Consider the following 27,737-nt stretch of genomic DNA (forward strand, 5'->3'; position numbering starts at 1 on the left):
AGACACACACACACTCACTCACAAACACAAACACTCACAGACACACACTGGCATACATACACAAACACACACACACTCCATCACAGACACAAACACTCACTCACAGACACACACACACACACAATCACTCAGACACACATTGACAGACATACACTCACTCACAGACACACTCACTCACTCACTCACAAACACACACTGACAGATATACACACACAGACTCACTGACAGACATACACACACACACACACACTGACAGACATACATACACACACACACACACACACACTGACAGATATACAGACACTCACACACATACACACTGACAGACATACAGACACACACACACACACACATCTCCCCCCCAACACTCACAGATCAGTAGCCTCCCTACCTTTGGGAGAGCTGGGTGGATATTTTACCTGGGGTCCAGTGGGGCTGCTAGCCGGGCTGTTTAGGCAGGCGTGCAGGTAGGCAGGTGTCGGCTCCTGGCATCACTCTGCGGTGAGCTCAGAAATCAGCGCTCCCTCGCCACCTGCCTGGACCTCAACTAGCTGCCTGCCCCGAGGCTAACAAGGCACATGCATGGGCATTTGGGGGGGGGGCCTTTTTTGCCACCCAATGGAAAGTGCCGCCCAATGCAATTGCCTTGTTTGTCTCGCGGCAAATACAGCACTGGGTCCACGACTGCACCGGCGGTGGTTCTTGCTGCCTGTGCAGTTCCCTTACAGTTGCCTATAACATAAAGAGGTGCTCTACACTCTTTTCTGTTTAAAGTTTAGAAAACCAGTTCTGAAACTGGACACTATATAAAACTGATCCATGGATATATCATATATTTACATATACATTATTTTTTTTTATTACTTCCTAATTGCTCTTATTCCTTAAAAATTGTCATAATTAAACAAAGCTATACTGAAGCAAAGCGGTAAACCGTACATTGTGTCAAATGATTTGACGAAGTAGTATTGTGCTGTTATGATGCACAATTCCCTACATTTGCAATATAATGCATTCATGTAAAAAAATAGATATGATGTTATATTTAAACGTTGTTTAAATTGCTGTGTCCTGTGTAAAGAATGGTTCTATTTATATGAATTTTGGACTTTTGCCTTTTGGGACATATGACATCTGGACCTAGAAAAAAACACCAGGGACTTGAGAAAAAAAAAAAAACCTGAGAAAGCCAATACTGTATGATGAAACTCTATAAAAAAATAAGAAATCAGGAAAAAGCAAAAAAAATAGCATTAAGACTGTGTGGAAAGTCGGCTTCTCGATCTGTTTACTAACTTAAAATACATGTTTTTTATGTTCTGAGTGATGAATAACCATCAGTCATGAGCGTCAGAGTCATGAGTCACGTATTTAGTCATCCCAAACAAGTGAAACAAAAACATGTGTATTTCTAATGTGCTGCATTGTTATTCCCGGGAGGCGAAGGTATATGTACAAAGTTCACGGTGGACCACTGCCATTTACTAAGGGTCACATGACACGCTTAAAACAAAATAGAAGGTACGCATCGTAAAAATAGATTTGACTGTTTATATCTATAACGGAGGGTTTTTTTTGTTTTTTTTTTATGTTGTTTATTACTATGGATGAATCATGGAGTGCACCAATTAATTGTTCTTTTCGTTAATCTGAACAAACAAACACTTTCAAAATGTTGAATAAACTACGGGGATTCTGATATTTGGCTAAAAGATAGAGGCAACGTTCTGAATCCCCTGCACATGTATGTATTTATGTCCTTAACGGTTTTTTTTTTTACTAAAATGTGATTTGTCAGGATTCAAAGTGAAATCAAACTGACAGGCTTATTCACCAGAGTGAGAATTAAAGGTTATTTCAAAGTGAATTTTAAAATTTAAATTCAAAATAGCCGAATTAGAAAAATGATCTAAGTTAGCTATGCTATCACTTTGGCTACTGTGTCCTTAAATGCGAAATTCTATTAGAATTCACTTAGAATTCTCACTTTGAATTTGGAATCCTAGGTCATTCTAGGTCAAAGTATCTGATCTAAAAACATAGCTAACCTGACTCATGTTTTCCAGTTTGTATATTTTGCTCTAAATCATGAAGTTTACTTTCAATTCGCTTTGAATTCCTGACGATTGACAGTTTCATGAATAACCGTGTTATAATTTAGGAAATGTTCTTCTCTGAGTAACTTCTGAAAAATTTGAATAACAATAGCAAGCTGCAAATAAAACAGTTACAGGGCTGTTCACTAGACTAAATTAATTCTGAGTGGCATATCTGAGATAATAATAGCTAATCTGACTTTAGTCGCAGTTTGGCTCTGTTTACCTTCATTTTGCCATACAAAATTATTTCACAAAATATCCCTGTTAGTATCCCCTTTCAGTCACCATGGTGATTTTATGACCCTCATATGGTAAATTTTCTTAGCTTCCTTAATTAATTGCCATCTTTTAAACTTTATTTAAAGGCATGATTACACCTTTTCATAAAGAAACAAAACTAAAGGCTCTTGGCATGAGTATATGCTCTCAAATGTGTTCAAATGTGTAACAATCTAATAAAATACCCTTCACGTTGCCCACTTCTTAATATTGACCTTATGCAAAAACCTAGGCTAATCCAATTACAAAACCTTAATACGAAAAAAGGAATTCACCTGATTGTCATGGTTGCCTTTGGAAGACAAATTTATATAACCTATTTTTAATGGATTCGATTTCTTTAAGGATATTTAAAAAGAAAAAGCACTGAGTATGCTTGTGTAACCCCTTACCTACCAAAATTACGTGTACGTCGTTTTAGATTAGCTTAGTACTGTAACTAATCTCACAAATGAAATATTTATCTTAATGGCATGTATGGCTTTTTGGTTTTATGTTTATATATGAGATGATTAAATATTAAGACATTTGTTTTTGGCTGTTTTATTCCTTTAGCTTGGAAAAGGCAGCTATATCCAAATATGGAATCATGGGCTATGAAGCTACGTATTCTGTGGAGCCACTCGACATTTGGGCACCAAAAATTCTCAAGAAGAGGCTAACTTGCTTAAAATGGAGCTGTCAGTCACATTTTCATAATCAATAGATAAGTTACCAATATAAAAGTTTACTAAAAGTTAGCCGTGGATGTGCGTTTTATGTTATTTTTTCCCGAGATCAGTTTTTATGTTTTCATTGATACTGTTATAAATTATTTTAACCCGGCGGTGCTGTATGTGCGTATGACACTGGTGAAGGAATGCCCTAGTTGACATGCACTTGTACAGCATTTTCGTGAAGATGCCTAAGCACATGAGTAGCATCACAAGGTAAGAATGTGGCCATCAACACGAAAGTGATGCTACTCACAGCAACTCACTTCAACAATGTTTACTGGGGCGATGAAATGAGGAACTGTTACTTCCAAGACCTAATCAAACAAGATCACCTCTTTAGAGGTGTATGTACGTCGCTGCATTGGGATGGTTGTTTCTGGATTTGTTTGTTTCCATTGATAGGTAGCTTCTGCTCCCATACTTTCCAAGCAGGTTTATTCTGTAACACAAATATCTATTTGCTTTAAAAAAAAAACAAAAAAACAGAAAGTCCTTGAAACCAGAAGATTCAACGGTTAAGCAAAACATACATGTGTGGCCTGTTCTTAGACATGGAAGGGTGATTTAATTTGAGTTTTCTAGTAAAGATATATGAAACTTGTGCATAAAATCGATCGGCAGAAGAAACAAAATCTATTTCTTTAGTGTCTTAATTAAATTGGTTTAAGCGTTTTGCAGTTGTAAATTGAATTAGAGCCTTGTCTAATAAGGCATTTGGGTGAACAACTTGCTTTCTCAACTGTTCTCAATTTCAGAAAAAACGTTTTCCACTATTTGGTTTTAAATAGCTACAAAAATGTCTGTGATACCATTTTTATTAAATATAACTTGCTGTTTGTATTCATATTTTCTGGCATTATACGTCTGACAATAATTGTCCTGTTTCATAATTTGTATATTACTTATTATAGTCACTAGATGTGCAAAGGTGCCGTTCTTTATTGGCATTTCATTTGGCATTTGCTGTGTCTATAACACTATTATATACACTGTTCATTTTGCCTTTCACACTGGAATGTAATTATGTTTGTTTTTATGTTATTGTCCACATCTTTGGAGAAGAAATATATAGGTCAGAAATGGACGCTCAAATAGTCTTGATTTCAACATTCTACCATAAATCCAATCTGCATCTAACCAAAGCATCTTGAGTATAGTTATGTTTATTCTAGTCAAGTTATATTTTCTCGTACGGTCAACCTGGAGCTACTGGGTTGTCCTATATCATAGCAGATATCATACAAATGTTTGTATTCCAGGTGGTTGTGATTCTACGTCACACTCACCTAGATATCCCTGTTATAACATCTACAGAAGTATTCCACCCATAACTACTTAATATTTAAAGTTTGGATATTTTCAATATCAAATCATACTGGTACTGGTGTTTGTCTCAGTGAGGTGTCTTATTTGAAAACCATTACATTATACAGTTCAGATGATCTGATTTTTATTGAAAGTGATAACCAGTACTATCATCTACATAGCTGTCACATTCCTGCATAATTCTCTTTCCTGTAGCTGTAGGTCAATGAGCCACTAGGTCAAACCCAGGCAGAAGGTTTGATACAAACAGACATTATCCTTTGGGGTAGGTATGCAGCGTTACGTGAACTGGAAATCAACTAGTTTATAGTTTTGACAAACTTGTCCCAGTCAGCTATATTTGAGTTCTATATTCACGTTGCCCAGTAGAACTGTCCAAGGATTAAATCTCTGTTTGCTTTTGGTTCCTTTGCTTCATATTGGACTGAGCTAGATAGCGTACTACATGCTGTCTGCATATTGAAATTAACAAAAAAGCTTCCAGTTCAATGATAATGTGTTTTTACATCTACCTTGCCCCTATCCTAGTTTACAGATGTTTTGTTTTGGATGGATAATTTATTTTGTTTAATATTTATTTTTCCAGCAGGTTTCACACCCCTTACAGTTGTCTTCGCCTAAATTTCTTGATATTCCAAACCAAACCGCTAATTAATGTTTGAGAAAAAAAAGTTTATTTTGGTGCATTTTTGTTTGTGCCATTTCTGTTCTGTTTCTTCTCCATTTCCATATATCAGACCAGGTTGTTGTTATTGCGTACCTTCTGCTGGAGACGCAAAACTGCTGGCTGGGTGGAAGTTTACCTTGTTTTAAGTAGATATTTTTATTGTAGATATGTTGTTTCGTTGGGTTATATGATGTGTCTGTACGATTGAGAATTATGGTCCAGTCATTTATGGAGAAATATTGATGTTTTCATTCCCTGCGAGAACAGTATTTTAATTGACCAGTTTCTAAAGTATTCCTATGTCCCTTGCGGTTCTGGTTTAGCATGTGTATTACGCAATGATTAATGCTGCCATGAGTTTATCAGGAATAAGGAAAACAGTTTTCATGATTGACGGAATTTACTTCTCCTGATTATTTGTCCCAGTGTCAGGATTCTCCCATATCTTCCTTCCGATCAGCATTACCTGTATGACTTCCGTTTTTTTGTCAATCCGACTTCGCCCATGCGTCTGACGTCACGCACTTCCCTTTCAAAAGGAAGCCACGACCGCATCCATATGGCTCGATAAATTTGTGCCTCTCGCATACCTTGTTACTTCGTTGCTGATTGCCGACGGAGTTCTTCTATTTGATTACCTGTGCACCAAACCTCTATTGATTGATCCTGACTATGCTGACTTCTCCCCTCCCAGACTAGGAACAGACTTCACCACATATCCCTCCATACCTCCATATGCTACAGAGAACCATAATCCACACTATTCCGGAAAGGACTTCTATGCTCATCATCCAAAGAAAGCAAGATACGTTCTCAGGTTACTGGATTAATAATTGGTTCAATCCTTATGTTTATTTGGAAGGATAAAAAGGGAATACACTAGTCTGCCCTCTGGGTTCCAGTTACTCCTAAATTGCTCTATTGAAAGTAACCATTCAGCTGATTACTCTTTTCTATTTAATTCATTTATTGCCAGAATCTAAAGGACTATGATATATTTTCCCAAAGCAGGATCCATTTTATTTTGTGTTACTATTGAAGTCTAATGGACATTGTTACTCAATCCTAATCAGGATTCACTTTATTTTTCATTATTGAAGTCTAATTATCTCTGTGAAGCAATCCCAAGCGGGATCTATCATTACTTTATGCATTATTATTTTCAATTCATATTGATGCAGAGGATTATTAAAGTGGAAATACAGAAATTCAATAAATTATATTTTCTTAAAGTGACGGTATCAAATTTATTCTTTCATCTGCAGTTGTGTTCCAAATGAAGTTTATCTAAAAGTATCACACCCAGCAGCATTACGTTCCCACTCTTCTTTTATGGAGTTAGGCAGCTAGTTACTAAGCGTGTTTGTTAAGGAAGGGGCTGTCCTATTTCAGAGCTTTATATCTTGTCCTTTCTGCTGTGGGTGGGCAACGCAAACAAATAGTTAAAAATGCCGCCATGGTGATTGATCAGGAAAAGAAAATTACAGTAAGGAAACTATTTTCCTTTCTATATGCAAAAACACACACACAAAAAAAGAGTTCTTAGCTTTATAATTTGTGTAAAGGAATTGATTTTTTTTAGAGAAAGAAAAAACAAAAATTATAAATCAAAATTGAATTTTTTTTTTTTTTATTACAATTTTATTATTTATGCTGTATAGATTTTTTTAATTAACTGTAGTTTACAATAGCCTCTACAGTAGTGTCAACTTCTCAATCTTTTTAATAAGTGGTGTCTATAATAGCCCCTATCTAAACTTGGGATTCTGATGCTATGAGCTACAAAGAAAGTATTTTTTAGAAACTATATTTTTTCTGGTTTCATACCATTTTGGCGTGTTTCATTTATTACTGTGCAACCTCATTCCAGAACTGATTTTTGTGTGGGTTTGTGCAAAGGCTGTTTTTTGTTTTTAATCCTTGCAAAGACTTTTCTATGTGGTTAAACCTATTCCACAATTTCTCTCTAACTTGCACTGGTTTTAACTACAAACTTCCCTGTTTTGGTCCCTGTGTTGGAATTAGTCATCAGATAAATTAGGACAATTGTCACTTTAAAATTATGTTTTAATATAATAATCCTTTCATTAAGTTTTCAAAGGAAATAGCGTTTTTTTATTTTATTTATTTTTTTATTTTAAGTATATCTAAACAAAATTAGAAAAGGCATCCCTTCCTTTAGTATATGACAGAATCCTTCAGCCATATATATATATATATATATATATGTACCTTGCCACTGTATGGTCTTCCCTGCTTCACTCTCCGCACAGAAATAGGGAAGACTATGAAGACTAAATGTGTGACCCATGTGCATGTATATAGCTGAACGACCCTGTCATGTAGTAAAGGTAGGGTTGAGTTTTTCTAATTTGTTTACATATACTTTGTTTTAAAAAAAATTACAAAAATTCAGAATTTAATGGCAGAATTGGTGTATTAAAAAAATGTTTTGAAACAGTTATTCCTCAAGACCGTCTCTTTGAGGCATTGTTTTGCGATCATTTAAGTGCGTTACCTGTTTAGGATTGTTATGGGGGAGTCATAATTTAGCAAAAATGTGTTTATTTAGTAAGGCTGAAACTGAAATAAATATAAATCCATAATCAGCTTTGAAAAAAAGGCTTGTTTGAGGTTTGTGTTAATTAGTTATTTGTAAAATGGACATTTTTTTTTTTATCAGACACGTGAAGCTATATTCATTATAAAATCCTTGTAAAGAGAATATAGAAGTTTTTTTTAGTTATAATTACTTGGTGGATAGTATCCTCATCCTCATTGATAACCCCTTGTGAGCAGTCAACAGCCATACCGTCATCAATCTATATGACTCTCTTAGTCATATTACATATGGTATTTCTCCAAACTATATATCCTCCTTCCCTAAGTTATTTTCCATCACACATTATTCGATCTCATCCCGATCTCATCTTCTCTCATGTCAACATATTGTCCTTCTCATGTCTCCCCTCAGCATTTTATTTCGTTTTTCATTTTCCTTCACCCATTGACCACATTCTACTCTTGATTTTAACATGGAAAACATATTTTCATGTAGGGTTCTCCTGATATTTTTATAATCTCCATGATCCACGTTAAGAAACATGTATCCAGAAATTCATACCACGGATTGAAAATTGCAACTGCATGTTGCACAACTACCAATAATCTACTATTTTTATTTTAATAAAAAGAAGGTCTTCCTTAAGTCAATCATAAACTATAACAACGTATCTGTTGTCTTTATTCCTGATCTATACGATAAGCTTCATGTAGCAAACTTGTTCTCATACTGGGCTTAATAGGGGCATACAACTTGAAATCATTAAAAAGGCACTCAAAAATAAGTTGGCATTTCCCCTAAGTACGAGAAACGCACACCCATGTTTCCATAAAGGGCTCAGGAAGACAGGGTTATAGCAAGCTGATAGAAATAAGGTTGTTTCATTATTAATAAGGTAATTTGATTGTCAATACTGTACTTATGTCACCCACATATTTCCATGGAAATGTAACGAAAAGTTGGAATGGATTGTGTGTGTGCCCTCATGATGATGATTACCTTTTCCCCCCCTCAACCCTCCCTTTTTTGATTTCTGAATCTCTCTTTTGTTTTATTTGAAAAAAACAATAAAACAGAAATGCAAAAAAAAAAAAAAAAAAGTAAGATGGCATTTAACAGTAAAGAAACAGGGTTTTCTTAAATACTTAGGTCTTCTCTTGGTCACATATATTGAATGTAAAAGTCTTTACAAAGCCCTTTCAGTGCCAAAAGGTTGTCATTTCTGTCATCCCGAATAAAATGCTCTGCTTTATCCTTTTTTTTTTTTTTTAAAGGAATAAATTGTTGGTGAGTGTCATTCCTAATTTTGTTTGTTTAATACCCCGACTGTAAAATTAAACCAGTTTTATTCTTGTTGAAAAGCCAGGCGTCCATATTTCAGACACCCCGGTGGCATCAACTCTGACACTTTTTTTGATGATAATGTTGAAAGGTTCTTTAGAACTCTGAAACTCAAAACAATTTTTAATGGTGTTGAAAGACAAAAAAAGTGATTTATTTATTTCTACTGATATGTGTAGTGCTGTGTTAATTTGTTTTCTGGAGGTGATATTGATATATCTACACTCTTTCTTGAAGGTAACACGTATGCCGAGATAAAAAATTATTGAGTTGTATTTGCTGAATCCAATCTTGACCACTGCTGTCACTATGTCGAAACAACTGAGGGGATAATCTAAAATCCAAATAAAATATTATCGAACTGGCTAACAAAAGTTGGGCACTGGAGGTATAAATAAGACAGACTACATTCATGAGGCTTAAAAAGATTTCATATACAGGATATAAAGGCATTGTATATAATCTGACTGATAAAGATTTAAATAATAGTCTCATATATTTTTATCTGGTTTCACCCGATATTTCACGAGATCTACAAAGGCTTCCAAAGATGTGGCCAACAGCAAGTCAACTCTGCAACCACTGTCTATTTATAGACAAAGTCCTGCAAAAGTTTGTTAGGAATTCTAACTCTGTGTTTCTTGACACTTTCGATATATTGCAGATAGTTATAGATCTAGTTTACACAACTTTAGGTTGGACAAATTGGGACTTTTCTGTACATTATCAGTTTTCTTTTTGGATTTTCCCAGGATGTGCATCTGACTTTTTATTTAATAGAATTTTTGAACAATATTTTAATTACATTTTACATTTATTTGCAATGTTTTTATAAGATATCAAACCTGCTATTCATTGATACCTATCTCATTGAAGTGGTGTGGGTGAAGTTCTCCTGTCCGCTTAACCGTGCAATGTAAAACATTGAAACTGCATATTTACATTGCAGGGTTAAGAGAGAAATTGCAATGTTTACATGGTAGGGTTAAGACAGCCTTTAGTGGCTGTCTTCCAGACAGCCACTAGAGGTGCTTCCTGCATTTTCACAGAGTTTAACTCCATGAAACACTGCTGGATGTCCTCATGCTTTACATGAGGACATCAGCGGTCTCAGTATCCCCATAGGAAAGCATTGATTTAAATACTTACCTATGGGGAAGGTCTAATGCACCTGCAGCATTCACTGAGCATGTGCATTAGTTTTCCCCCTATCAGTGGGAACATGCTTTGCATGAGGACATCCAGCAGCTTTATAATCCCCATAGGAAAGCACATTATTTTTTTTACATTGTTACAGCAGTATAACATGCTTTCCTATGGGGATTTTATATGGGGAAGCTGTTATGTAAGTGAAATAAGTGGTTTTAACCCTTTAGTCACTGGGTGGGGACCGCAGAGGCCACGGGACACTATAGCATTAGGAATAAAATTGATATAAATGGACAACATTGATATAAAGCAACTTGTGTTCTGTGCTGCCTGTTGACAGCTATGACATTTAATAAATTGCTGTGGCTGTATGTATGCCATTCCCATTCTCAGAAATAAGAGTGGGCTCATGCTGCTAAAAACGCCAAGCACTTTGGAGAAATGCCTTTTAAAGACCCTTTCAACTAGAAAAATGTTTGGTGTATCAGTATGATTTTATGATATAACGGTCTGCATTAAAGGGACGCTATAGTCACCAGAACAACTAGAGCTTAATGTAGTTGTTTTGGTGAGTATAATCATTATATGCAGTTATTTTCATGCAAACACTGCATTTTCACAGAAAAGGCAGTGTTTACATTGCCCCTAGGGACACCTCCAAGTGGCCACTCCTCAGATGGTCACTGGAGGTGCTTTAGCATAGGCAACTCTGCTGTTCAGCGTCCCCACGCTCTGCATGGGGATGCAGAATTTTCCTCATCGAGATGCATTGATTCAATGCATCTCTATGAGGAGGTGCTGATTGGCCAAAAGAGTGTATGACCACGCCCCCTTGCCGATTTTGTGCAATTCTGTTTATGTCACCAAGGGGGCAGGGCCAGTGCCATCAAACCCGCACGGCCCTGGAAATAAGGTGAGTTTTATTAATTTTTAATGAGGCTAAGAGGGGGAGGGGGGTAAGCCACATAAATGGTGGGTTAAACACTATAGGGTCAGGCATACATGTTTGTGTTCTTGACCCTATAGTGTTCCTTTAAGTGGCTTACGTAATGGCATGGTGTACAATCGCAGCAAATAATTGTCTTATTCCTAATTTTTGTAATATATTCACAAAGTACCTGACGTCCCATTCTCAAATCATCATCATTTCCACTACTTGTAGAAGCCTCACTAGAGTTAATCAGCAACAAACTCCTGAGGAGGCTGTTCCTTTTATATAAGGAAAATATTTTAATGTTTGGATAGACGTTCCTTGCAGCAACAATCTCTGGGACATTGTATGCTTTCCATTGTCCTTTTACATATCCATCTCCGTCTTTTAAGTAAATATACAAACGGCTTTGAGATGTGAATTGTGATTCATTCTTACTCACTGGTGGTTGGAGAGAACAGAAACATGATTCATTGTTTAGTCATTGATTTTATACTAAGTACAAGACTGCAGGAAGATTGTAGCCTAACATTTATAGAGTGCGACTTGCTGGCATCAAATTGACACTACGGAGTTCTTATCCGCTTCTTTGCAACAGGATATTCATAAAGCGTTTTCAATATTTTTTTTATTTTTTTTTTATGAAGGAAATATTTAATAGCATTATTTCTTGTATATAGAGAGAGAAATATATATTTGCTTTGGAATAACTCATAGCAAATGTGTACATGAGTCAGATGGTTTGGCAAGCCGCAAGCTAATATGCTTCTTAATATATACTCAAATCTAGCATGTAGCGGTGGTGTGTTTTCTGCACATATAATCAAGCACATGAGAAATGTATCATGTGTGTGCAGGACGTGCATGTCAAATTCAAAATCTGGTCAGTGTCACAAAATACATTTTAATTTATTTAAAACATTTTATATATATTTGAATATATAGTCTATATAACAGATATATATATATATATATATATATACATATATATCAGTCTCTTCTCCCCTTGCTCTGATTTTTCCCAAAATGAATTTCTGTATTCTCAAAAAAAGACCATTCTACAAACCTTAATCAAATGTATATGTCTACTTGAGAATAAGCATCCTAATGAACCTGTTCCTTGCTGTAGCAGTGTATAATGTACTGGAAGTGGACTGGAGGAGATGGATATTGGGGTAGGCACCAAAGAAAATTATTTACTTTTCATAACACGTATGTTCCCCTTATGGAGAATATATTAAATCATGCAGATTTTTATTGGAAAAATTAATCACTATCACTGGGAAGGTGATATAGAGTCCTACTTTAGCTACCTGAACTCACTGCTTAATATATAAACATATGCAGTTTCTCTGTAAAAATGATTATTCAATAAACGTCTTTTCTAATTTTTTTTTTCATTTAATGTGTTTTAATATGTTTTATTTTGTGTTTTATTTTTTTTTCATTTTACTTACACAGTAAAACATGTGATTTTAAAAGTGACACCCTCATGACCAAGGGGACTTACTACTCTCATCATCCCCACACCAACCTTCCCCAGATTTTGTAGGGAGAGCTCTTAGGGCTGTAATGTCAATAATGCTCGGCATCACTATTAAAGTAAGGTGGGGATGGAATTAATATTTTTAAATATTTTCTGGGTACCGCTGGTGCTATCTCAAAGGGCAGTGCCACTCACGAATTTGCATTGTGGATCCACCTCTTCTCACGTTTCTAATGCTCACGTATAAAAAATTAAGGGCAGTACCTTACTCATGGTATACCAAATCTTGCTCTAGCCTACATGTCTGCTAGCTTCCAGTCGTTTATGACGTCCCTTAATAGTTATCTCTTGGTATCATCATCCTCCTGGCTAATTTCTCTCCACCAATCTTCCCGTCTCTCCTTGCACAACTGAAACGTCCACATTGCATTTCACTTTGTCACCTTTCCAGTCTACAGCTATCGTACACAGGTTTTTAAAATTATTGTCATACCTAGCAAGTTTTCCTCTCCCAGGACTTTCTCTCGCGCTCTTTTACTCTATTTTGTAAGCTTGTCTGCGCAGTACTCTCCTTACCTTTTCTTATTGTACACTTTCCTTTGCGTGACAATTCTTTACTGCTCTAGATCTCTGTTCAAAAATGGTGAAACTCTGCGGAATACGTTGGTGCTATAGAAATAATAATATATAGCTCAAGAGGCAAACGCAAACAGAACAACATTTCCGGGTCAATACCCATTTGTGAAGAACTAAAAAAGTCCACTATTGCACACAGATTCCTGTTTGTGTAACCTTTTATATGCTCCTATACCAGGGATAGGCAACCTTTGGCTCTCCAGATGTTGTGGACTACATCCCCCCTAATGCTCTTACACACATAACGCTGGCAAAGGATCATGGGAGGTGTAGTCCAAAACATCTGGAGAGTCGAAAGTTCCCCACCCCTGTGACCTATACTATTACATTGATTGAGTTGATGTGCGAGTTAATCAACTGCATCGAAGTATGAATGCTCCATACAGTCAAGGTATAAATTGCACATAATATAACACTACCTTTCATAATTTTTCACAGATTGATAATCTAGAATACGGTGCGAATGTCTTGAAATGATGGCTCATTCTTTTTGTCTCACTTGCAAATTAATAGATTGGTATAGTTGGGACATTAATTTGGTTCATTAAGGTTTGTTTTGTTACATTGCCAAACACAAAGTGTTGACTCATTTGTCTGAAGAATATGATGGTAAATCCAGTATCCCATTAATATATAGATACACAGCTCAATTAAGTTGTCTGTGAACACTTTTAGCACTAAAAAGTAGATATATATGTATGACAGCATCTTAGTATGTGCTAAATATCCAAACACACTAAGGAGTCCAGGCTAGAGTTGGTTCTTTTTGTTCAAATTCATTATAGAGATAATGAATTAAAAATATGATAGAAAACCTGAGGCCACACTGCTCACGCTGATGGAGTTATTACTTCCGTTGCCATTTCTAATGTTACCTAAGACATCGAAGTATGAATGCTCCATACAGTCAAGGTATAATTGCGTGTCCTATTTTCCTGCATTTTGATATTGCTATTGAACTCTAATAGAACTTTAAATCACAAAAAATAAAATAAAAAATATGATACAAAAAAGAAAATTTAAAGAAAATATTTGGTCTTCTTTCACTTGCTGCAAATCCCCTTGGTTTGCATTTTCCTGATAGCTACATACACAGTTTTTTGAAGAGAGCTGCTGTAGACTAGGCAGTGGATCTGGATTATTCATAGTAAACGGTGAAGCATCCTTTATTTGGAGAAGGGAACTTCTGGAAGGGGCATGTCATAGAATCTAGCCAGGAAAAAAGAAGAATAAAATTCCTTCGGTGACATCGGTGAGTGAGAAAGTAGGAATATAGCTACAAACATCTCTGAAATGAAGACACTGTGACAGAGATCCTCGTTCCATAATACACTGTGCAGGGAACATAGGTTGTGTTGGTGCTTTGAGTGTCTCTTTTTGTTTTACCTACATCTTTCAGTAAAGCGTGCGCTTACCTTATACTGTATGGAAACTACGATAAACGTACATGAAAGTGCACTGTGTCATCTTAAGGCTCGTTCTTTGCATTTATCTACATATTTTCTCCATTGCTGCACAACAGACAGACAGAGGCTACCTGAAAGAAGATAGAAGCTGGAACAAAAAAATAAGGAGAAATTGTCCAGAAGAAGCGATATAGGAGATGAACCAATCACATCCAATCTGTCTTCACTGTATTGTGTGCCTACCACAAATGCAATGGTAAAAATGATTAGTGATTATATAATCTGCTAATTCCTTATTTCAGAATTGATAAAATTGTGCATGCTGATCTGTGAATTAAATATCCATGTCATGCACTTTGAAAACCAATAAAGATTATACATAGAAGAAAGAAAAAAAACAACAACAAAAAAACAACAACTTATTGGCCGCTGCTTGAGTGATGCTGTAATAGGTCTGCATTTATATGAACAAAGCTTTGTTACATCTCTATTCTAAATGGAGCTGATTTTCATGTTGCCACTAGGGTTAATGAGTAATTAGGGTTATAGTAAAATTGAGAGATTATTTAGGGAGGAGGGTATATCCTCATTAGTTTCAAGGAGGCCTGCACTCGGAAAGCTATTGAGGGTAACATCAGGAGAATCTTGAATGAGCGAGAGACGAGCAGCTGACGCTCTCAGTCAATCAGCGGCATCCCTGTCCGCAGCAATCCAAGAGGCACAAAAACAGAGGCAGAGCTAAACAGCGATGGGGAGAAGACTTAGGGATTATACATTTGTGAAGGGTATAGCCACTAAAGGTAAGCCGGCGCCAGGGACCTCCTGGCACCATAACTTCATTGCAATGAAGTTGTTAGAGTGCCCAAAGGTTTCCTTTAAAAATCAACAAACACTCTGTTTTAAGGTTTGAGTTGTTCTTTGGCCCCAGGTGACCCCCCAATAAATGTAACAATAACAATTACTTACCCTTTTCTCCACGCTGGAAGGTTATCAGTGACCACAGTCTTCCTTCCTCTCCAACCAAAAATGTTCACACGTGCAGCAATTGTTGAAAATTTGTAGATCGCCCAATAGAATGCTTCTCACAGTGAAGAATTAGACGAATCCATGTATGGAAGCTCTCACTTCTCCTTTAACAATTGTTCAAGCAGAGTCACGCAAGAAACCCTCCTGGCTGTCAGCTTGATTAATGGGAGGAGGCATTTCTAAATCCATTCATAAAAAAGTGCAGATTTCTTATGATATAGACACTTTTATGAATTGGGACAAGGGGAACCTCCTGTTAACCCCTAAATCCCTTTAGCAAGTTGAAACGCTTGAGGGGTTTTTATTGTCCCTTTAAGTCTCTATTTGACCATGGGGTTAATTCATAAACATTCCAGATTAATCAATATGAGAGAAATAAAAAAAACTAAAATTTGAAAATATTATAGACTTTATTTTGTATAAACATACTCCTTAAATAAAATATATATATAAAAAAAATTGATGCAGTGGATGGTCAAAAATAGGATGTGACATTAATGTCTCTCGGTACCGTTAAATTAATCACCCAGCATCTAATTGTGACAACGCCATGTTTCTGTAAGACATCTTTCAGTATAAGTTCAAGGAAAGATGCTATCTAAATATCTGTGTTTTTTCTATCCCTTTTATTGAGGAGACAGTGGATACTTTGCATATGTTCACAGGAAACGCAAGACATATACAGGGAGATAAATGACAAATGAGAGCAGCCCAGGTTAGATTTGATCCCCCATTCATAACATGGAAAGATACGAGGATACTATTTCGTAAGCTGAAAATGAAACCTATTCCCCTGTCTTTCCTTGTGCATGGTATGTAAACATGTCTGAATGGGCTTTATACATGTGAAGGAAAGAGGAGAACATTTTTTCAACACATGTAGGCATGTACAAACTAGTCACAACTGGGGGAGTGGGGGGGAAATACACACACAAAAATGACAAAGTCACGTCAATTGATTGTTCTATTTATTTTTTATTTTATTAAATGTGCACTTCTAGCAGCCAAAATTAAAATGGCTCAATATATAACCTATATGAAACCATGCTGCTGTGATTATTTAATAATTTAAAAAAAAAAAAAAAAATGTAATATAGATGAACACAAAAACTATCACTATGCCAACGTACCCTTACATTACGGAAAAAAAAAAAATATATATATATGAAATTCTAAAATATTCTAACAAATGTGCTTGATTAGTATATTAATATTGCTGATAAATGCAAAAAAAATATTTTATACGGAGTTATTTAGTGTCACTTTATGCACAATTCCATTTTTACTCATTTTATACTGAAATGTGATTTGTGACAACATTCATACACCTGATATAAGTCAGTGTATATCATTATTAGTAAAATGTTAATATTACCTATCACATAGAGGCTTTTTTTTATCAGTACTTTACAATTTCCCAGCAGGCCTATAGAACAACAAGTAATTGACAGACAAAAATAAACTTGACACATACAAGAGGTGAAAGGGCCCTGCTCAAACAGCTTACAATCTAGGAGTTAAATAACAGACAGCTATTAACTTACTGACTCATTTCACTTTATTTTTATGAATGAAACTATTCAGAACTACATAACTTATAAACGTTTGCTGCAAATGGCTTTATGGAATATGCATCACACTTGTGTGAAAAAAGGAGGACCAGGATTGGCTGTAACTTCCTGGTATATGGGGTTATCTCCAGTTGATATGTTACATGTGGCAGAGCTGACTTAATATACACTCACCCCATAGTATTTCAAGGGATGTTCCAAACTTGTGATAACACCCCCTCTTTAATGTAATGAAAAGCCAATACATAACCAAATGCAAAATAAAATAAAATCACAAAAGAAATGCCACTTTTTTTTTCTGCAAATCTTCTAAAGACCAGAAAGTGATTGTGTTTCTTCAGCCAAACCTGGTTGTTTTCCAAAGCTTTGCAGGTTATGAAGTGCAGCTTGTCACAAATCGGTTGATTTGTAAAAAGAACGTGAAATTGCTAAATCAATAAGCTACACACCGACATTTTAACTGGTGCATTCCACCAGACCAAACATTGTGTTACTGCAATATAATACAACATTATATATATTTATTATTAATCAACATATACACATTTAATCCATGTATGCTCAAACAGCATCCTCTATGCATCATTCATCCATCCAGGTGTACCCATACACACACCTACAGGTGAAACGTGGGCCGATGGGCACTAGGATGATGCTAAGAGAGTCAGGGATTCCCCAGGCTGTCCCTTTAAACTCTCCTGGCTCAAGGCCACTCTGCTAGCCACGTGGGTTTGTCTCCATGTATCCTCTCCCCCCAGTGCTGCTGGATGTCTGCTCTATCTGGCTGGGCTCCAGCCTCTGATCGCTGGCTCCTTCGCCCTGCCTCCTCCTATTTTTTCCACCCACGGGTAAAGGTGTTTTTTTTTCGACCCATCCCACTTTATTAATCCGTGGGCTGGCCTTGTATCACATGCCCTACTCACACCAACACAAGACCTCCCTTACCCCCAATCACACACGTGTGGGCATATAGCAATACTTATACGTTGAAATAAGCTCTGCTAACACTATTGCTGGAGCCAGTGTAGGGAAGGAAGGGGTGTCACTGTTACCTCCAGTGCCCTATGACCTAGTTTGTCCTTAATCCGGTCAGATCACACATTGTTCAGGTCTGCCCCGAGCATCCCCCTGCTGCTCATTGTATAGGGGGAACCCCGCTCTCGCCCGGGCACTAGCAGGACCCTATCCGGACGGCTCCTCGTGTGGATTCCTCCAGGTGCAGCAAGTCGCTGGGGCTGAGCGCAGCATGAGCTCGAGGGAAGGAGCCCGCCAGTCCTCCTCGGTGGAGCAGCCTGCCTCCCCTTCACAATCACCGAAGAGGGGACGAGGGAGACCCCGGAAACCGCAAAAAGTCAGTACTGGATCTTCAGCCGCCATTCACAAACCGCACACAATGAGGCATGACCCTCCCGCATGCTGCAGCATTCCCATACCATGACCCCCCCATGCATGCTGCAGCACTCCCATGCTGTGACCCCCCATGCATGCTGCAGCACTCCCATGCTGTAGCACTCCCATGCTGTGACCCCCATGCATGCTGCAGCATTCCCATACCATGACCCCCATGCATGTTGCTGTACCCACACCGTGACCTCCCATGCATGCTGCAGCTCTCTCCATGCCGTGATCCCTCATACATACTCTAGCACCCCATGCATGCTGCAGCACTACCACACTGACCTCCCATGCATGCAACCGCACTCTCATACATGCTCTAGCACCCCAATGCATGAAGCTGCACTCTATACCGTACCCTCACCATGCAGCCATACAATGAACTCCTTAATAGACTCTTGCAGTTGCACCCCCTTCATTTCACACAGCTGTACACTTGCACCCCATATACAAGCATGCAGGGAGGCTATTGCACCCCCTTAATGCGCGCTCTATGCCTGTGCCCCGACTCCTGCTCACCCGCCACTAGCACCCTGATAAATTCCCATTCATAAAATCCCTCGCATCGTGCCCAGTCCAGTGCCACGCCGTGTACACACAGATCTGCATTGTGTGAGCAGGCACCATGTGAGTCAGTGCGCTCTCTCGGGGGTCTCCTCCATGAACTGACTGAGGCTTTCCCTCCGCTGGTGGGGGCTATGCCGGCCGGCAGGCAGCTCATAGAGCAGACCGACCTGATATGCCCCCGGATCCCAACAGCCTCTGGCTTTGTGGATGAGTTCAGCCCCGCGCCCACACTGCACACAGACCGGATCTCTGCACGTTCTATATTGGAACGTTCATTGTATCCCTTAATAGCTCCACTCAAAACAATGGCAGCTATCAGTCAATTTACATAGCATTGAAATCACGAGAAAACGCAAATCCTTTAACCCTTGCAGTGTGGGTGGCTATTCGAATGATTTTGTTATTTACAGAAAATGTTTTGCATTGCCTCTTGGAAGTGTTTTTATTTTAATTTTTTTTCCTTCGTGCGAATGCAAGCTATTTTTTTTAGATCTCAGTCTGTGCATTTGATGGGTGTTTTTTACCCATATTAGATCTCTCAATATTTGGTAATGGCATTTTAATAAATAAAGTGTTTTTTACAAACAGCCCAACACGTCCATTGGAAGCACGTGTGGGTGTTTTGGCCACAGCTAATTTCTATCAACATCACTAGCGATTGTAGTCGCTCTTATTGTTTTGCTTTGAACCTTTTGATTTATATAATTATTAAAAAAAAAAAAAAAATAAAGGAGAAAATCAGAAACCTAAGTTTTTTTTTTTTTCTTTTGTTTTAGTTTTTTTTATGCTTATTCTTTTAGGAAGTGATAAAGCAGTCATAGGAACAACATTGGGTCAAGTCATCTTCTCTAGTCAGCACAACTATAGTATTTATCTTTGATAATCCATATTTTCTGCCAAAACCACATTCCACGTGATTCAATCTAATCTATCCAAACCATTCATTCTTAAAAATGAGAGCCCCTAGGGTGCTTTAAAAGGGCTCTCTGCCTAGCAGTGTGTTTTTTTTTTTTAAGAAAAATGTTATTATTTATATGTACATTACTTTATGTTAAGAAAAAAAAAATGACTAAGGTGTTCGTCTGTTTTTTTTTTTTTTTTCTTCTGATTTGCACGTACATTCTTCTTGTGTACTCTGTTATGCAGAAGTTGTCTTTAAAGGTTTGTTTTGATCAAATGTGAATGCATGCATTTCAGGATAGAGTTGTTTTTTTTTTTTTTTTTTTTTTTTTTTTAAATACATCTAATGTATTTACAGGTCAACTTTAAAAAATCAATTTTAAGTGCATAACAGCATTTTATTGCCTATCTCAACGTGCAAATGGTTTATTTTCCTGCAAGTCGTTGGATTTGTAGTAAACTACAGGAAAAAAAAGGTTTAAGTTGCATTTGGAAATCAAAGGGCATTTTTTTCCCTATATTGCATTCTTTCCACTTTATCAAGTTTTATTTCTGTGTTTAGGAGCCTGTAGCTGGGGAACCCTCTCCTAAAAGACCAAGAGGAAGACCCAAGGGAAGCAAAAATAAAAGTCCCTCCAAATCCGCACAAAAGGTGAGGTCTTAATAAACATGTTCAGGTACCATGTGAATGTGTGGTCACAGTGTGTTCTCTGTGGTTGTTCTAACCTGAGTGCTCCTCAATGCTCATGACCCATAAAGGTTTGTTCATGTTGTGTGGATTTTGTTAGATCAAAAATATATCATAAAGCAAACGCAGCACATGTTGGTAACTTTAGATTAGTTGTTGTGAATGACTATGCTCCTTCTGTATTAGGAGGAAACCGGTGGATTTCCCACATAGTCTGCAAAAATTCAATAGATGTTCCATGAACCACAAATGGTTTGCATTTGTGGAACCTCTCACTTCTTGAATGTTAAAAATAAAATCATGCATATAAGTAATCATCATTCAGAGGTCTGGCTTGCTATTGAATGGCAATCCCCCTCCTCCCAATGCAATTATGCCAGTTTTAAGGAGAACAAGAACGTGTAAAACCTTACATGCATGTTCATAGTTTTGTAAACTGTTTAAAATAAATAAATAGAAAAAGTAGTGTAAATCCAAAAGTGTTCTTTGTTCATGTGTAATATAGAGGTTTTAGGAGGCAATAAGTAGAACTTGTTTTTTTGTTATAATAGTGAGCCATGAAGACATCTGTAAAATGTTTGTGTGATTCACCTATCTTCTAATTCTTCATTACCCTAAATGTTGAGTGGACACTATTAACACATGTCCTGTAATCAATATAATTGCTATTTCTGAATCAACGATTGCATATACATGTTTTAGATGCCGATCGGATTTTGCTTTGTAAACGTTTAAGACCAGTTGATATACGTCCATGTGTATGTATATCATGGTATCCATTCTGTAGGATTTGCTGTGTATGAAATATAATATGTTTTGAGTGTAGATACATTTATGTCTGTTCTAAAAGTGTATTCATCTTAATCTGACTTGCATTTCTAAATTCAGAGGGCATCTAAGGTCGTGTGTGTGTGTGTGTGTGTGTGTGGGGTATTTTTTTTTTCCTAGTCTACAAATCTCTGGATGAGCAGTTATGTGACTTGTTTTACTGAGCTACTAGTAAAGTAATGTTTCAAAGGATAATCTAATATAGATATTTTATACTATGTATATATATTTTTTATTTTCATATTTTCTTTGCAAATTATGATTTTTATTTTTTTAAAATTTTAAATACATTTTAAATTCCCTTTTATGAAGATCTACCAAATTTTCTTTAGCTGTGATCTGGTATTTGCAGAATGGATCCATAGCTTTCTTTGCATTTTCCTGATGAACCATACAGAGAGGTGAATTGTGTGTGTGGCCTCTGCTCGTGAGATCATTGGAATGCACAGCAATGTTAACAAAATATAATACAGTATAAAGTTGCACCTCCAGAACCCACCCAGCAAAAGTAAAAAGGCATTCATGAAAACAATAATTGGGAGTCAAATGACCTATCCAAAATCTGAAATTCCTTAAAGTATTAGACATTGTATCTGCCAATAATCAACCTTTTAAATAAATTGTTTTTTTTTTTTTTTAAATGTTTTTGCAGTTTGAGTACTTTTCATTGTTTGTGGGGTTGTTTTGATGTGTTTTTTGTTCTTGTTAGTCAGCTGTCCTTGATGTTTTCCAAGAACAATATTTTGCATGTTAAAGAAACTGTGCCAGTGCTTGCATTTATTTAGTGACTGATAAGCTGCCTTATCATAATGCTAACCTCTGCTTTAACAAAAAACGAAAAACATCACTTTAATTATCTAACCATACATCATGGAATATGTTCTTTAGTTGAGCAAACTCGTAATTTTAAGGAAATTGGAAAACGCGGATTTTAAGGTAAATTAAGGTAAAAGCGCCCAATATAGTTAAAAGGACACTATAGGCACCTAGACCACTTCATTAAGATGAAGTGGTCTGGGTGCAGTTTTAGATAAACTACAATGTTTACATTGCAGGGTTAAGGCTTTTCACCAGAGGCGCATCCTGCGGTTTCACGGAGTTTGACTTCGTGAAACAGCGCTGGACATCCTTACGCTTTGCACGAGGACGCCCATCGTCTCGAAAATCCCCATAGAAAAGCCATGCCTCATTGCTTTCCTATGTGGAAGGACTAATGCGCATTATACTCCCCCACCATTAGCTTGACGTTGGTGGCGGAGGAGCTCAATGCCGCGCAGAGGGACATTTGCGCTGGAATCGGGTAAGGGTAAAAAAGTTTCCACACACTTCAGCACAGCTATTGTTGGTTATTTACTTTTAAAGCGAGAATTTTGGAAAATATCCCAATGGATTGGCAAATTTATTACCACAATAGCCAAATTTCCAAACTTGGGGGGGGGGGGGGGTCTCTCCAGACAAGTTTCCAGCACGGCTAGGTTGGGTTTAAACAATTTAGTAAAAGGTGGATGCTCATCTTCTAAAAGGTGGTCTGAGATGGCACCAGACAGAACAAAGTCAAAATAGTTTTTGAAGTCCAAATCCGTTCTCCGCAAGGCTACAAATGTATCATTTTGTATTTAAACTGTAATCCATAATGCACACATAGGTAGCATTCTAATTCTGTGATGTAAAATATATGAATGCAGCTATATGTAAATACAATATTAATACAGAATATCCATTTGTGTATATCAATTAATTCTTGCAACCAAAAGAAATCTATACAGATGAGTTCTGACCACCAAAGATAGAGCTCTCTTCTAAGAGGGAAACTGGGGAAACCGTCACCAATACCTTTATAAAAAAAAAAAAAAAAAAAAAAAATCAGTTGCCTTTTATCCTCCATTAATAAACCATGACATTTTGGGGGTATTCGATATAAGTGACTGCATATTCCAGTACACCCCTTACAAAATGTTCTCTCTTTAAGGGCAGTATGCATTTATATTTGTATATATGTTTCTTTAATATTTATTTTGGTTGTAAGGTTATATGTATGGATATGCTTCAGTCCTATGTAGCTGGAATCTACTTGTGGATTTATATATTTGTGGTTTAAGGTTTGTTTTGGGGCTATAGAAGAAAGGATATTGCACTATATGTCTCATATGAGCGCTTCTTTGATATTCTACATTGTATATCTTGAACTCGCAGTTACCTAGTCAATTCCACAAAGTTAGAGATATAGTGACATTTTCTTTTTGTTTGTCCCTTCAAATTCACTTGATCCCAATCAAGTGAGATCTATCATTTACTTGAATACACAAGTCTGGGTTGCTTACTAAACCGAATAAGCAGCAATTGATAAGAAAACCTCAAATTTAGGCAAAAATAGCCAAAAATGGATAAAGTCAACAAACCTATTCCTCCGGCTTTGATATTTTGGCTAAAAAAACAACAACCCTAAAATGCATGCACATATTCTAGACTATTCATTTACTAACTAAATTAGCTTCTCTAATAGGCGAGCTGGTTTATTTGACACTTTATCCATTGAGATAATATTGTATGGAATGTTGTTTTTACCCCCTATTTCTCATTGTGGAAACACATGCAGTGTATGTCTGAATTTTCATGTTCAATAAATCCATGTAGCCAAACCTCTAGCCACAATTACTACTTAGTGTTTTATCATGTGTTTTTAAAGAAGGGAACTCATTCTCTTTTGGTACATATTTAAAATCTATAAAAAAATAATTGAATCTACCGATGTTGACTATACTTAATCTAGGTATACAGACATCATATATTTAATAAAAATGATTCACTGATGTAAATATATTGTGCTGACTAGTTTATGTAGTTCTGGGTGGTCTATTTTGACTGTTAAAGGAGGAAATCCATTGAAACCATATATAGCAAATGTAGGCTAGAGCTGCATACATCTAACCCACAAGAGATGACCAGATGTGCCAAGTTACTTGAGGGTCGCCTGGTTAAAAATATAATCAAACTGGTATAAATGCCGTTTTTTTTTTTTTTTTAAAGTTTAGCTCCTCGCCACCACCCAACTGTATCAGAAGTCAAACACACTGTGGTTTCTTACCTCATGGCCTGAGGAAGGTAGGGAAGCGCACACAAATGTCAAAGGAAACAAAAGTAAAAGTTCATCCTCTTTAGTACAATAAACATGTTTGTTTGCTTTTTTGTGCGTCTTCGTTAATGCTTTCTGACTATACAGACAAGTGTGAAAATACAGTGTGCCCTTTAAAGGATACAGGTCCGGATTGCCGTCACCCTATCTTGGCGGAAACACTGGGGCGTATACTGTCGGCTTTGCCCGTTGTCTGCGCATCAGAGTTCGCGTCTCCCTTCCTTCTGGTGGCCTTTCCATTGGGGGGGTGAGTTAGTGGCGCCTAAATGGCCACTGTCTCTTTCTGAGGTGCGGTGGTCTGCGTCATCGGTGGAAATCTTTGTGCGGCGGTTCAAGACGGAGCGGGAGTCTCATGGTGCGTAGGTACGGATTAGGGCGACGTCTGTCCGGTTAGTGCCTTTCGGAGGTGCGTTCAGTCGGAGAGGTGTGGCCCCCTGTTAGTGCATTTGGGCGGGTTACTAATCCACTGCAATGTTACTCAGGGCGTTGTCCTCCTGGGAGGAGGATGCTCACAGGTACTCAGCACATTCCTTTCAGATTGGAGTCGCTGCTCAGGCGAGTTTGCTGGGCTATTCGGCTGCAGAGATTAAGCGCATTGGTAGATGGGAATCTGGGTGCTTTAGGTCCTACGTTAGGCCTCATTTGTTGTAATGTTCTTCTTGTTGTAGGTTCAAGTCCCCGTTATGTCTGCATAGTGGGACATTCCTTCATATATTGGGCCGCTCATCGAGCGGAAGAACGCACATATGGACGGAATTTGGGTTTTGCCTTCGAGGTAGCACAGGTTAGATGGAGGGGCATTAGGGGTCTCCTATGGCAGCAAGAATATCTAGAGTGTGTTGCGCTGCGCAGATTTGTCTTGGGGTCAGTTATTTTGGTTATTCACGCTGGCGGTAACAACTTAGGGCGGGTTAGGACAGTAGATCTTATCCACGCAACCTGGCTCGGTGTTTAGCACTTTTTTCAGATCTCAGTGGTTTGGTCGGAAGTGGTCCCCTGGTAGTGCGGGCGTGCATTGGTTGGAGAGAAGCCAGCACCAGCTCAATATAACAGTGGGGAAATTTGTGCGGCGGCTGGAAGGAGTGGTGGTCAGACATGTGGAGTTGGAAAGCGACAACCTAAATTTAATGCGCAGGGACAGGGTCCATCTCAACTTAATCGGGTTGGACATCTTTAACACTGGCCTTCAGGGACGAGGGATAGCAACTAACGTCATCATTGCGGTGGCGGGAGTCCTGGCCAGCGCAGTCATAAGTGGAAGAAGGTGCCGAGTCGACTTGGGGAGAAGTGGCCTGCCGGGAGCTGATGGCGGGGGCAGGCTGCTCCGGACTTATTGTTTAACGGGTGTCATGATCTGTTCTGATGTCTGGACTTGACTGCTGGTATCCAGTACTCTTTTTGCTATTCTTGCTTAGTTTTCCTTGTTTTTTGGTTTCTAGTCTGTCTGGTTTTCTTTATGCTGGGATTTCTTGGGTTCATTCCTATAGTTGGTTCCTGGATTTCCCAGTCTCCAGGTTTCCTTTAAATGTTTGTTTTATGTTGCCACACCCGTTTGTTTTCCATCATTCCTTTCTGTATCAGAGCCCTGCAGGCAGCTGCTCAAAGCTTCTGCCCTTTCTTGCTGGTAAGTGCTACATATGTCTACTTAGGATGTTTTAGCATATATTAGGCAGTGTAGGACCTGCCAGATATGGGGTACATTGGCGTTGTTGGCAGGCTTATGCAATGTATGATCATATAGTGTGACTAAATCCCCATGATTTTCATATGTAGTACTTGGTTAATTCTCCTCTTGTTTTGCCTATGTTGTCTTGTCTTGTCTTGTCTTGTTTTAGTTTGTATCCCAGTCCATGTACACTCCTGTCTAGTCATGCCCATGTTATGTTTGTTTTCCTCATGTTGTGTATATGTTCTGGGTTTAGCTTACTATCCTTCTCTGGTTCTGGGTTCTACTAGTTCTGTCTTGTTTTCATGTTTGGTGCCCATCTCTAGTCTAGCCTTGTTTCTAGTACTGGATACAATCTTGCTGCAGAGCCTCCCTATTCAGCTCCTGGGAGGTCTGCTTAATTTCCAAGCTCCTAGTTCCTGGTATCCGCTGAAGCTGATTCAGGGTCTTGGTATGTGGCTGCACAAACGCTGGTGCTCAACACCAAGGGGCGTGCGGTGACCCTGCTAATCCACCTCCACACTGAAGACTCCCACTTAACATCAGGCATATTGGGTCCCGGTCCATGCTCTGCCGCCTGGACACTGTGTCTGGGTTCCGGGCACCGGACCACCACCCTGACAACGGGAAAGATCTGTCTGTTGGTGAAGCATCCCAACAGCCGACAGTGGTGAATAGTTGCTGGCATTGATTAATTAATAAAGCTGTGGCCATTGCCCTTACCCGACAGAACAAGGTCTGACATTTCTTATTGGGCAACGGGTGGGGATTGTTTCTGGGGGGTAGTTATAACTAGTCCACTGCAAATATTAAAATTATTAAATGTACTTAAAAGAGGAGAGGGAAGCTGTGATGTCCCATCCTTGGAAGCACTGGAAGTACTGTGATCTGCTTGTTGCCAAAGGTATCCAAACATTTTAGAAGTAGACTATTTTTGAAAGTTTCTATATATGGAACACATGCCACCTCTAGACACCAATCTTCCATTGGTGTCCTATTTCCTAACTTGTTTAATTGTAGTCATGACCTGGTAAATTCTTATCTTTGTTTGTCACTGCTGTCCTTTCATGGTTCTCCTAATGGCTCAAAACCAGAATACCTGTCTCTAGAAATGTGCTTGTGTATCACTGTTTTTGGTTCCCTTTATAGTTTACTGCTGAAATCCCATGGAGGCCTGTGATCTTATGGGAACTCTGTAAATCTTGTCAGGGAAGGCTCAGTGGCTTCTTCTTACAGAGAGCTCCTTCTCTACCCCAATATCAAGAAGCACAGCAGGGTCAATTATTCTTGCATGTTCAAGTTATCCCGTCTATCTATCTGCCATTACAACGTGTAACCTGACTGGCCTGATAACGTGTCATCAG

At 37.9% G+C, this 27,737-nt stretch overlaps 1 protein-coding gene across 1 annotated transcript in view; it reads left to right on the forward strand.

Annotated features, from left to right (window-relative positions):
• Positions 1 to 18,138: 18,138 nt before the first annotated feature.
• HMGA2 (high mobility group AT-hook 2) overlaps positions 18,139 to 27,737 on the forward strand; it is a 70,985-nt gene continuing 61,386 nt past the window's right edge. Inside the window, exons 1-2 of the mRNA XM_063445139.1 lie at positions 18,139 to 18,547; positions 20,621 to 20,710. Of these exons, the coding sequence (XP_063301209.1) occupies positions 18,443 to 18,547; positions 20,621 to 20,710 (195 nt within the window). The 5' untranslated portion in view covers positions 18,139 to 18,442. The remainder of the gene's footprint in view (positions 18,548 to 20,620; positions 20,711 to 27,737) is intronic.

This window comes from Pelobates fuscus, chromosome 3 (assembly GCF_036172605.1).
Source record: "Pelobates fuscus isolate aPelFus1 chromosome 3, aPelFus1.pri, whole genome shotgun sequence".
Taxonomy (NCBI): domain Eukaryota; kingdom Metazoa; phylum Chordata; class Amphibia; order Anura; family Pelobatidae; genus Pelobates; species Pelobates fuscus.